At 39.7% G+C, this 13532-nt stretch overlaps 1 protein-coding gene across 7 annotated transcripts in view; it reads left to right on the forward strand.

Moving 5' to 3' along the window:
* The first annotated feature begins 917 nt into the window (after nucleotides 1–917).
* PI4K2B (phosphatidylinositol 4-kinase type 2 beta) overlaps nucleotides 918–13532 on the forward strand; it is a 33251-nt gene continuing 20636 nt past the window's right edge. For 6 of the 7 annotated variants that reach the window (XR_010942951.1, XR_010942950.1, XM_067735660.1 and 3 more), the window contains exons 1-4: nucleotides 918–1397; nucleotides 9970–10106; nucleotides 11890–12090; nucleotides 12707–12838. Coding sequence is in view for 5 of the 7 variants with exons in the window: in XM_067735660.1 (XP_067591761.1) it covers nucleotides 1085–1397; nucleotides 9970–10106; nucleotides 11890–12090; nucleotides 12707–12838 (783 nt within the window). In the remaining 2 variants the exon portion in view is untranslated. Of the gene's footprint in view, nucleotides 1398–6436; nucleotides 6600–9969; nucleotides 10107–11889; nucleotides 12091–12706; nucleotides 12839–13532 lie in introns of those variants that run through there. The other variant, XM_067735661.1, reaches the window with a different exon arrangement.

The raw sequence follows: 13532 nt of genomic DNA on the forward strand, positions 1-13532 counted from the left end.
CCTGCTCACCACAACTAGAGAAAGTCCATGCACAGCAACGAAGACCCCACACAGCCAAAAATAAATAAATTAAAAATAGTGTATATGTGTCAATCGCAGTCTCCCTAAAAATATATCTATATAATAATTTAAAAATAGTATCTAGAAAAGCCCCTGAATATTTGGAAATTAAACAACACACTTCAAAAAAGTGAGTCAAAGAAGAAACAATAAGGGAAATTTAAAACTACTCTGTACTGAATGAAAATGAAAGCACAACATATTAAAACTTGTGAAATGCAGATAATGCAGTGCTTAGAGGGAAATGCATAGCTTTAAATGCTTATATGAAAAAAATAGAAAAGTCCAGAATCAGTAATGTAATCTTCTACTCTAATCAGCTAGAAGAGTAAATCAAATTCCAGTTAAGTAGGAAGAAGGAAATAATAAAGAACAAAAGTCAATAAACCAGAGAATAAATAATCAATGGAACCATAGATGGCTTTTTGAAAAAATTTAAAATTTTTATAAACTTCTGACCATATTAGTCAGTAGAAAAAAAAAGAGAAAATGCAAAATACCAAAATCAGGGATGTTTGAAAAAGTGACAAGGTCCTGGCTCTCGTGGACTTCTAGTGGGGGAAACATGTTACATGGTCATACAAAGAAATATACAGGTATAGATTGTGGTAAACTCTATGAGAATTCTGCAGGGGAGGGAGAGGCCGATTGGGGCTGGAGAGGGGCACCTCTGCAGAAGTAAGTTAACTTCGACCCCTTCGCTCAACGAGGAGTAAAGTCAGCCCCTCCCGGCGTCTTCCCGGCCCCTAGTAGGCAAGTGGCGGCACCGCCCCGCGCCCCGCGCTCCCCCCGCCCCGCCATCTCAGCCGCCCCGGCCCTTCCGCGCAGGCGCGGGACGGGCGCGAGGTGGAGCTCGGCCGGCGGCCGGGCGGGGCAACTGCCGGGCGGGCGCCGAGCGGGACCACACGCTAGAGAGGTGCTTTCGGTCAGACCCAGCGGCGCCGGTTCCCCGCGATGCCGAGGCCAGATCCGGACGCCTCGCCTCTCTGAGCCGGTCTCAGCGCGGAAGGCACAGAGGGAGGCCATGGCGGAGCCCTCCGAGCCCGGGCGGCAGGCGTCCGCGGGCGGCGGGAGCCTGGAGGAGGAGGATGAGGAGGACGAGGAGCGGGAGCCGCTGCTGCCGCGGATCGCCTGGGCCCAGCCGCAGAAGGGCGCTCCGGGGGGCGCCGTGCGGCTGGAGAAAGCTGTCGGGGAGGAGGGCGCGGCCTCCCCTAACCAGGCCAGTGACCGGGAACTGCTGCTGCTGCCCAGGGATGCGTCTTTCTTCTCTTCCCTGAGTTTGGGGTGCCTGCGGAGCTCGCCCACCAACCTGGACCGGAACCACCCCGTGGGTTCAGGTGCGATCTGGCTTTTCCCTTCCCCGGCGCCCTGCCAGTGCGCCTGTCGCCGCCGCCGCTCAGCCCCCCATTCAAGCCCCTCCTTGGGTCCCTACCCCCGGCTTCTTTCGCTGTCTCCCGCTAGCCCTTGCCTAGTAGGAAAGGCTCTTCGCCGGGCATGAGGTCCGGCGCACAGGCCGAGGGGTCAGCCGCTGGGCACACCTTGGACACCTCGCCTTTGTTTCCTGCTCCCCCGTTTACTCGCACCTTTTCCAGGGGCTATAGGCTGCTTCACCTGAGGCCCGGGGTTGTCATTAAACACTGATCCTTGAGGCCTCCCCTAAGAGTGAACCTAAACTTTTGGAAAAGTTAACACTGTAAAATGACGTAAGTTGTTTGGTCAAGTTTGGACTTGAGTTTGGGGTTAAGAACCCTGAGCTACCAGGAAAGTTGGTGAACTTGCAAGGTGGATGACAGCCGAGAGATAGAGAGCAAGAATATCCGGTTGCCACTAGGACACGTTTCAAAAACTTTTGAAGTTAAATATTGTTACTGTAACATTAGCCAGAGGGCGCAGAAGCAGTTGAATTTCTGTACCTGCTCTCTCTCTTGCAAAGTTTCCTTTCTTGAGTCATTTCTATTTTTATACTTTAAAAAAAAAAGAAAAAAATTTTTCACTGTTAAGCAGACTGACAGCCTCAGGTGAAAGAGAGGATAATTGAAATAATGTTGAAAGGTATGTGACTGCAGGCATTGATATTTATTAATAAATCGAATTTTTTGCCATGATCGAGTCGAATAAGGCTAATTTGATAGTAAAATAGAATAGGCTTGTAAGAGTCCTAGGTAGAGCTGAGACAGGCTAGTTTGTAAAATGGCCATGATAACACCTACTTGCTGGTAGTAAGGATGGTTTAAATGATGAGATGTGTGCATTGTGCCTGGAGTTTCATTCCACCTGTGAGCTTAAAGAAAAGGCACAGAAAATGTAGTTTTCATTAATGCTGCTTAAGTTTTTCTGGAGTGGTTAGATTTTACATATCCTGCTATTAGTACAGTAATGGGGCTTCTACGATTTAAAGAATTCTGGATAGAGTAGGTTATTCTAGTTGTAGTTGAATTTATGGTCAAATATTCTAGAGTAAATAAATCAGAGCAGCCCAAGGGAAGCAGACTTTAATGAATAAAGCTTTAACACACCTGTCTAATATACAGATCGGCTAGCTACCCTTATGTTAGCTTTGGGATGCATTGACAGTACAACATTTAACAGAACAAACAAATATGCATTTGCAATCAAATCACAAATGGATCCACATTCACCCAGCTACATTGATAATATGGGTGTATATTACCTAGAAACTGGTCTGTGAAGTAACTAAGATTTGTGCGGCTAGCTTGCCTTTTTCTACCCAAAGTTACCTGTGTAGCTAGATTTTAAAAGAGCCTAAAACCTTAAAAATGCATTTATTCTATGAAGGTGAGGTTTTGTAAACAAATGATATTAAGGCTAGAGAAAGTCAAAGTGGAGATAGAGTATAATATTTGAATACAAATGGATTATTAAAGAGAATTCCAACCTTTTGAATGGCAGTAACTTACTTATATCACAGTTTACAGTTTGCTAAGATCTTTTTTTTTGTATATTTCATTAATTCTCACAATATCACAGCAAGTTAGTTATTTACCCCCATCCTGAGTGTGAAGACTGAAAATGAATGAAAACTGTAATAACTAGTAGTTGATAGAACTTCAGAGGTAAGCCAAGGTCAAGGTCCAGGAAGTGGAAAAGCCAGACTGAACCTAGTTTTTTCATGTCCTACAGTTTTTCCATTTTGCTGTAGATCCCCAAGTGTTATAAAATAATTGTTAACTTTTGTTTACTTATTATGGAGGTCTTATTTTTAATGGATTTAAAAACAGTTTTGAACTGTAAAAACTATTTTTAAAATTTCAAACCATTCTTCTAGAAAGTTCATGATTAATTTAACTAGATGATTAAGTTTAGTTATTTTTTGAGTCCATTAACTTGCTTTGTCCTTTACCATCCAATTTCCATGAAGCCACCTCTCTAGTTCCAAGATATTCTTGCCTTTAGATTAATATTAACATTTATGATGCTTAACTATTTTATGTAAGCAGGAGCTTTATGTACTTTACCCAGTGGAAGAATGTCATATGTCTGTTATCTTTACTTGAACAAGACATGTGACAAAGTCTAGAACCTGCATAAACATAGTGTGGTTGGATCAATGTCAAAAGGATTAGTGGCATTCCTTGTTCCAGTTGTCATTTTAATCAGTGAGTTGAATAGTAGTAAAGATGATAATAGTTAATACCCACAAAACAGTTAGTACGTGCAGAGGGCATAGTTCTATGTGCTTCACATATATTAATTTATAACGAACCCTATGGATGTGAGCACTATTTTTTATTTATTTTCATTTTAAGGAAGCACAGAGAGGTGAAGTGAAGGTCCCGGTTAATATAAACCAGAGGCACTTATCAATTTTGTTGGAGAGCCTGGCAATTAGAGAATGGTGTTAGAATTCGCAAACAGCTTCTAAAGTAAAAGAAAGTGTGTGTTTAGAAGCCATTTAATGATTCATGGTGGCTTATAAATGTACGAACAAAATAAAATCATTTAAAAGTAAGGAAGAAATATGAGAATGGGAAATAAGAGCAATGAAATAAATAAGATGGGGGCCAGAATAAGAGTACACAAAATTAACATCACACACTCGATACAGGCAGCCCACAAATTTGATATTTAAGATTACCGAGCAGCCAACTTGAGAGAAACATAATCACTCTGTCCATAAAGTTAAAACAGACTAGTTATTTGAACCAAAACAAAACTGGCCAAGGATAAACTGTCATGTATTCTCTTGGAGAAGAGATTATATGCTGAGTAATATCTTGGTAATAAAAGTGATGACTTTCACAGGAGTGTTGCTTACAACTTCCCTGAAGTTCATTTCAGTAGAAGTAATTCTAGTGGGTGGTGTTATCAGTATTGCTGGGTCTAGATTCGAGATCCTGATAGTCTGGCTTAATTTAGAGGAAGGTATTAGAAGAGTGGATATCCCGTGGATCTTGACAATCCTCCAAAGCTGAACTTTTGAAAGGGAGTGAGCAGCAGTGTGTTGGAGATTATTCCTCAACCAATAATTAGAATACACTTATTCTCGTTTTCCATTTATTGCAGAGATCCATCATTCAGCAAATGTTTCAGTGTCTGTGGGGTGCCAGTGGAAATTGAGGCCTTGGGGAAACAGTGGTGGCCAGATATCAAATGGATGTCCAGTCACGAGCCTTGTCCCCATGCAACCTTATAACCTCATGAAGGAAAGAGTCAATTAAAACAAACAGTTCTAACAGAGGATATATGTGCTTGGATGGGGAAAGCCAAGGCTTCCATAGAGCCATACCCTGGATTTAGGGGCCAGGGAAGATTTAGCAGAGGAAATAGCATCCAATTTGAGACTTGAGGATGAATAGCACTGGAACCCCTGAGGGTTCCAGTTTGGGTCAGATTGCCAAACTTGTGAGCCAGCTACTTTTCTTTTTAGAAAATATTCTGGCCAATGGGTAAGATATATTCCCAACCCTTAGGTGAGGAAGAGTTCATTTTGATTTATTTATTTAAAATGAGAGCTTGATAAGTTACCATGCACACTTATATAAAACTAAATATAAGCGGTTATAAAAGGGGTTCTCTTAATCCATTTTCAATTTCTGCTTATCAGAGGATCAGCTGTAACCCTTAAGTGTGGTTAAGGGTTTGTTAATAAATAATTCGCAAATTTATTGAGGGTTTACCATGTGCCAGGTACAGTTTTAAGCACTTGGCATATATCACAGGACAAAACAAAGCTCTCTGCCCTCCTGGAACATAGATCATTTTGTTATAGCATTGCAAGGTGATCAGATGAAGTTGAAGGATGGATAAGAATTAGCCATAGAAAGGAAACTTGGCATATACATCAGAACAGCATGGACAAAGGTTCGGAGGGTGGGCTGGATGCCTTGTGAAAAGTGTGGAGTTTGAATAGGACTGGAACTTGACTAGAAGGCCACTGCTTCTTGGAGGAGTGCCAAAGAGAGTATACAGAGATAGAACTCACATGCTCCTCAGAAAATTGGAATATTTTTTGATACAGGGACAAATAAAAATCTCATAGTTTATTTCTTAAAAGGGAGAAAGTAATTTTAACTGAACAAAATTTAAAGAAGATATAGCTAATTAAGCCCTCAGCTATTAAAAATCAAACCAAACAATGACAACAAACCTTCAAACCAAATCTCCATGGCACATTTATCTTGAAGTGTAACTTTAGGGTGTGTTCTCCAAGTTAAACTCATTGCTAAATACACATTTAGGTAAATAAAATGAAGAAAGTTGTAGAATGTAATTGTGAGTTATGAATCAGAAAAATTACTAAAAAATAATTACTTTGATTTTTAGAATAGTTGATATATAGTCTTTTTTTTTTTTTTTTTTTTTTTCTGGCAGTAGTTAGGTAGGACCAGTTGTCTTTTAAGTGCCTTTCTGGATTGTGATGGTAAATCCAGACCATTTTCAAAGAATGCCAGTTTTCATGTAGGGAGATAATCTCATTTATCCAAAAGAGTTGCTCATTAAAGGGACAAGTTAAAGAAAAAGAGATTGAGAACATCCAGGCTGATTTTTTAGGAATCGTTCTGATCTGATTTTGGTTGAAGCTGAATTATTAAGTATTCAGAGTATGATCCTGGGCTCCATGAGAGTAACAAAGGCAGGTTCTATGATGAATTCATAAAGCTTAACCCATAAAGCAATTTGATAACATCTAATAGTAATGTCAAAGTCTGCACATAGTTTCCAAAAGAATTGCTCAAGTACAGGATGGGAGAGACCAAAAGGGGTCCAAGAGTTTAGCCATTTCAACATGAATTAGTATGACAGGACTCCTAAACAACGATTGTAATACTTGAGTGCTTCTTATTTTGGTATAGTGTCAAGACTGAGAGATATCTCTATTCTCTGCAATGGGTTGCTTGATTCTGGAGACCATATTTTAAAGTGGCACATTGAAAACTGAAGCATGAAACAGGAGGGCAACTCGGATGCTGAAAAGCCTGAAAATACTTCCATATGGAAGGAGGCGGAGAATAGAGGAGACTTAGGGGAGCATGAAATGATCTTCAGCTATTTGAAGGGCTATCCCTGGGAAGAGAGGAGTAAGTAGACTTTTGTTTTGCTCCAGATGGCAGGTCTGGGACATTGGGTGAAACTACAGGAAACCTATTTCTGAAAAAGAAAGAAGTTTATATTTGTTTTCAAACAAACACAAAAAGTATGGAAAAAGGAGTGATCTGTCTTTGAAAGTGTTTAAACATTGGTCCAGAGACCACCTGCTGGTGATGTATTATGAAAAGTACATCAGTACTGTGAGCAAAGTTGAAATAAATAGCTTTTCAAGTTCTTTCTTGTTAAGAGCCCTGATCTAGAAGAAATATCATTTGACTAATGATAATTATTATTGGCATATTCTGCCACACAAATAATACTTCATTTATTCATTTAAATGCTTATGAAGAACCCACTGAATGCCAATCCCTCTTCCAGGGGCTAGGGATGCACAGTGAACAAGAAAGACAAAGTTTCTCCCTTCATTCTTAAGAATTTTCATGGAATAGATCTGGAAATAGTATATCAATTGTATACACATGACTAAGGTACTTGGATTATTTATTCTTTTAAGTAGGTTAAATATGCCCAAGGGCCCTTTTTGTAGTATTTTTCTCAGCATAAACTTTTAAAAATTAGTAAATAATTGTTTTATTTATGTCTGAATTAAGGAAAATTTTAAATTAAGGAAAGTTTATAGTTTGAATTTTCATAAGATTGATGTGTAATAGCACTTAAATGCCTTTCAGAGTAAAATGTGAATAATTTTTGGCTTCTCTACCACTTTAAATGATTAACTCTGCAAGTGTTTATTGAATGCCTTTTATGTTCCAGGAACTATAAAAGTTCTGGGTATATAGCAGTGAGAGAATCCTTGTCTTCTTGGAGCTCACAAAATAAATAAGTTATATAATATGTCAGGTGATAAGTGCTAACCAGAAAAATAAAGTGGAGGTTAGGGGAGATTGGGTAGGGTCTTGGGGGCCAATATAAGAACTTAGAGTTTTTCTTCAAGTGAGATGGAGAACCACTGGGCGGCCCTGTGAGTGAAAGTGCTGAGTCCTAACCACTGGACCACCAGGGAATTCCCTGACTTACGTTTGAAAAGGATTACCATACCTTCACTGTTGAGTGTAGAGAGATCAGTTAGGAGACTCTTGTAACAATCTAGGCTAGAGTTGATAGTGACTTGAATCACATGGAAGGAATGGAGGTGGTAAGAGGTGGTTAAGTTCTGGATATTCATTTAAGGTAGAGCTACACAGCTTGCTGTTGGCTGTGGGGGGGTGAGGGTGTGAGATCATGGATTCCAAGGTTTTTTGCAAGAGCGCCTAGAAGATTTGGAGTTGCCAGTAACTAACACAGGGAATACTGGGAGTGAAGCAGTTGAGAGGAAATGAAGAATTGAGTTTGAGGCAGTGAAGTTTGAACTGTCTACTAAACATCCAAATGGAGAAGCTGAGTATAATAGTCTGGGGTTCAGGGCAGAAGTCCAGGCTTGAGATATAAATCAGGGAGCCATCAGTGCTGATGAGGGAGAGAAGAGGGCCATGAACTGAACCTGGGCATTCCAAAGTTAAGTGATCAGGGAGATGAAAATGAGCCCACAGAAGACTGAAAAAGAGGAACTAATGAAATGGAAGGACGACTTGGAGAAGTGGCGTCTTGGAAGCCAAGTGAAGAAAGTGTTTTCAGGAGGAGGGAGTGATCGACAGGGTGAAATGATGGTGTTGGTCAAGGAAGATCAGTTCTGAGGTTGGGTTTAGCAATGTGGATGTTACTGTGGACCCTGACAAAAATTATATCAATGGAGTGGTCAGGTCAGAAGCGTGATTGAAATGGGTTCAGAAGAGAGTGGGAGAAGAAAAATTGGAGATGGTAAATATAATTATAGAAGTCTTCTGCTATAAAAGGGAGCAAAGAAATGGGGGGGGTGTCTAGGGGGACTTTGTAGGCTAAGAGAGATTTAAGATGAGAAAAATTACACCATGCTTTGTATGGTGGTAAAAATGATCCAATAGAGAGGGAAATATTGATACAGGAAAGAATTGCAGAAGAAATGTCCTGGAGTAGTCAGGAAGAGAGAGGTCGAGTATACAAAGTGGAGGAGTTGATCTTAGGGCTTGGATCATCCATCTATAGTAATAGGCGGGAGGCAGAGGTTGTGGATGGGTAGATACGGTGCTGAGGGCTGATGATAGTTTTTTCTGCTTGCTTCTCTTTTCTCCTTGAAATAGGAAGATCATCTGCTGAGAGGAAAGAGGTGTTGGGAATTTGAGGAGAGGGGAGGGTATGAGATAGTTGTCCAGAAGAGTGGGAGAGTCTGTGTATTAGGGGAGTCATCCTAGTTTAGGCCGTTATAATGACATACCCTAGCTGGAGTGGCTTAAACAACAGATATTTATTTCTCACAGTTCTGGAGGCTGGGAAATCCGAGATCAGGGTGCCAGCATGATCAGGTTCTTGCTAAGGGCTCTCTCCTTGGCTTGCAGATGGCAACCTTCTCACTGTGTCCTCACATGGCCTAATCCCATCATGGGGTCCCCACCCTCATCTAAACCTAATTACCTACCAAAGACCCCACTCCCTGTATGATCACATTAGGGGTTAAGGCTTTGAGTGTTTTGAGGGACACAAGCTTTGAGTCTTTAACAGGAATGTAGTATGCTCCCATGGCAACATGAAGGGCCCACCTGAGGACTGTGGTGATGAATTTAAGGGGAGACACCAGGCATTGTGTTTATCTAGTCAAGTTTAGCTGTCCAGGCATAGGCATAGTCATAGGCAGACAGTTGGGTTTATCCAGGATTGGGATTTTTCCAGGTAACCATGATGAGGGGTGGGAGGAAGAGAGTGATTTTTTGATGATTAACCATAATTTATGCTGGCCAAGGAGGGAAGTAGGGACACAAAGTGGGTGAAGACCCTTGAACAGTATATGGTAGATCGGTGCTTTGAACGTCCTAGTGGGATGGAAGAATTTCTGGACTCAGGGTGCCAGAGGGAGTGAACTAGGAAAAATAAAAGATGCCTAAAGTGAAAAGTAGGGAGAGATTGCAGGTATTAGTGATGACAGATCTGAGGTATGACTGCTGTCGGAGGCTGAGGTGGGATGAAGAACAAAAACACTGGGAGGGAGGAGTTCAAGTTAACACAAGGCATTAGCGTGATTATTTCAGTATAGGAGATCTTGTTTATCACGTGTCATAGCTTGAAGTGGGGTTAGAGGAAAAAAAAAAAGCATCAAACCAGCCCAAACAATACTTAATTACATTTTTCTGTACCTAAATGTTTTAGTGCTAATAATCTAATCCAGTATTACAGGTCCATATTGTGAGCATTCTCAGAGCTGGTCTTTCTTCTTCTTAGCATTCTATTTAACATTGATTTTTCTTAATGCAATAATTGTTGGTTCTTCAGAGTTGAATACATTCTTGGATGATCCAGAATTTGCTGATGTTATATTGAAAGCAGAACAAGCAATAGAATTTGGAGTTTATCCAGAAAGAATCTCTCAAGGTTCAAGTGGAAGTTACTTCGTGAAGGATCCTAAGAGGGTGAGAATTTCACAGACCTACTATATATAACAGACATTTTGGAAAACACTAATTTAAATGTGAAGTCATTGTGAGTTTCTGAAGATATTTTCCTAATAAATCTGATTACACCTTCTTTTCAGAAATAAAGGTCAGTTTACTATTAACTAAAGCACTCTACTGCTTAAAAATTGAGCTATTCATTTTAAGCCATAGTTTTCTGTATTATTATTATTATTTTATTTATTTATTTTTTTGCGGTACGCGGGCCTCTCACTGTTGTGGCCTCTCCTGTTGCGGAGCACAGGCTCCGGACGCGCAGGCTCAGTGGCCATGGCTCACGAGCCTAGCCGCTCCGCGGCATGTGGGATCTTCCCAGACCGGGGCACAAACCCGTGTCCCCTGCATCGGCAGGCGGACTCTCAACCACTGCGCCACCAGGGAAGCCCCTGTTTTATTATTTTAATATTCGGTTTCAAGTATTTATTGAATATTCACATTTAGCTGTAGATTCGTTGGGTTTATATTCACAAGTCCTTACCGTACAGTAACCAAGCAGAGTTTTATTTTACCCTCAGAATATTTTTTCCAGCATTGTACCAGAGAAGGAGCCTGGGCAGTCTGAAGTTTGAAGGCGTTGGAATGTGACAAAGTGAAATGAACCAAAGTATAATTCTAAGGCAGAAAAGAGAAGTTGATATGGGACTTTGTTCCACTTAGTCTAGAATTTTTCAAAAATCTGTATTATTTCTAAAAGCTTTCTGAGTGATGCATAGCCAGCAGTTCTCTTTTTCAGGAGGAAAAAAGATTATAATTCCACCCAAATATTTTTTGCAAAGACTGAAGTTATATTTTAAAACATAGGCTTTTTTGAGATTTAAATATATATATGTAGGTAATGTCAATCTCTCTGTCTTTATTCCAAGCTTGATTTCTTAATTTGTTCTTGACTTTTTTATTAGTGACTCAGACTTTATTGCATTATAAAACAGTTATATACTTATAGTAAGATTTTTATTTCTTGTCTAAGGATAATTCAGCTTCTAAATTTAATATTAATGTATTTTATCAGACCAGTAATAATGATTATAGACTTTTAGACATACATGAGCAATTTTTTTTAAGAGGAGAGAATTTATTTAAAAATCGGTTCATAAAGAAATAACTGAAAAAAAATTTAAGGTAGGAGAATCTGACAGCATAGATGTCACTATATCCTATCATTTCCTTTGTATCTTAGAGATGACTTTTTGTCATTGGATTTATTCATTTAACAGATACTTGAATGTCTACTGTGTACCAGGTACACAGTACTTAGGATATAGCCCTAACAGAGAAAGTGCCTGCCCTTTTAGAATACACATCTACTGGGAAAGTAGACAATAAATAAACATAGAATTGGGGTATTTAATAGATATTGAATAATAACACTGTTTGACCTAGGTCAGTGGTTTTCAAACATTTTAAAATCAGTGGAACCCCTTCTTAACTAGGAAGTCCAGTACATAAAATGGGTGAAATCAGTGGATGGGGTCTTAGAGCCCTGCCCTCCCCTCTTCTCTCACCTTCCCTAGAATTTCTCAGAGCACGGTTTGAAAACCATTAGCCCAAAGGATTATTGATTTTAGATTGTTGAATGAGAATGCGTATAAAACTGTTATTGGTATTAAACCTCTTAATAGTTAAGAGTGATGCCCAAATTTGTGGTGGGAAGAAGTAGAAAATGATCAGAATGCGTTTTATGGATTATGATCTCTCTGTCTTAAAAGTCTAATAAAATTTCTACTTTTGTTTTCCCCTATAGAACATTATTGGTGTGTTTAAACCCAAATCGGAAGAGCCTTATGGTCACCTGAATCCAAAATGGACCAAATACGTTCATAAGGTCTGCTGCCCTTGCTGCTTTGGCAGAGGCTGCCTGCTTCCTAATCAGGGATACCTTTCCGAAGCTGGTGCCTCCCTTGTGGATGAAAAGCTTCATCTGGGCATTGTACCAAAAACAAGGGTAAAGCAGAAATTGTTTTTAATCATGTACTTCTCATTTACAGCCCACTTCTCTGTGAACACTTTAGTATTATTCGTCATGCCAGAGCCTAAAGTTGAGCCCCTTTTTTTGTAATCCAGAGTCACAAATGACTAGTAAATTGATTCTAGTGTAGATCCACAAAGTATCCAAGGGAGTATCTCTTGCTCAGGTGAGCTGAGATGATGCTGACGAAAAGAGGAGAAAGAACTAGCATTTAGAAAGCAGAAAAAAATCTAGAAATTCTTTTGAAGGTAGAGATAACTGATATGCTCAGAAGACTGCTATCTTTCTGACCTTTATACATTTTTACTTGAAGTTCTACTGGAAATGTTCATTCCTAATTCTACATTTCAAGACTATTACTTCTTTCTTCCACTGGCCAATTTTAGCTGCCTCTCTCAGAAAGAAATACATGTGTGCCATTTAACCAACTTTGCCAAATCCCTTAGCCTTTCTATTTTAGATTCTCAGGAGCATTTAGTATAGTGTTAAACTTTGCTAATTTACAGCATTAGAGTGAGTTCCATGGTGTATGTGCATAGAAATACTATAATGCAAATTCTAATAGCCATTTTTTTTAACTGTATATCTCTAGGTGGTTTGGCTCGTCAGTGAGACATTTAACTACAGTGCAATTGACCGTGCAAAATCTAGAGGCAAAAAGTATGCTTTAGAGAAAGTGCCAAAAGTAGGTAGAAAATTTCATCGGATAGGACTTCCTCCTAAGGTAAGTTACTGCGATGCGCTTTATTTGGGGCGAAGTTCATCACATATTACCTGAGCTCTGTGCGCTAGGCACTGTGCTGTGGACTGTGGATATATATTAGTAAAACCGGTTTTCTCATCTTCAACAGCTTATAGTAACAAGCAGTCTCAACGCAATGTGATAAAGCTGTTGAGGATGGTTAAGTGCAGGGAGCTCAGAGAGGGTAGAGGAGGGATATTTAACCCACTTTGGAGGGCTAGGGAATTGCCAAGAGGAGGCTGCACCTAAGGCTTTATAAAGTAATGGCTGAAAGTGCAGGCTGAGAATTAGACCTAGGTTTTATTCCAACCCTCTCCACCAGTTAGCTCTGAGACCTTGGGCAAGTCCCTTACTCTCCAAGCCCCAGTTTCTGTAAAACGAGGCTAATAAAAAACTACCTCTTAGGGTTGTGAGAATAAAATGGAAAAATATATGTCAAGTACTTGATACAGTACCTGGCACATAGTAAACGATAGTAGCCGAGTTTACTCAATACATACTAGATTTTGTTTTTTCTTATCACTTTTAAATAAACCTAAGGGATGATTAGCAACTAGCTAAGCAAGGGTAGGGAGGGTTAATGGGAAAAACATTCTAGAAAAAAGCAGTAGGCTTTATTATTATTATTTTTAAATTATATTTAACCTGCAATTTTGTTGTTTTGTTGTTGCTATGC

This window comes from Pseudorca crassidens, chromosome 4 (genome assembly GCF_039906515.1).
Source record: "Pseudorca crassidens isolate mPseCra1 chromosome 4, mPseCra1.hap1, whole genome shotgun sequence".
Classification (NCBI taxonomy): Eukaryota; Metazoa; Chordata; class Mammalia; order Artiodactyla; family Delphinidae; genus Pseudorca; species Pseudorca crassidens.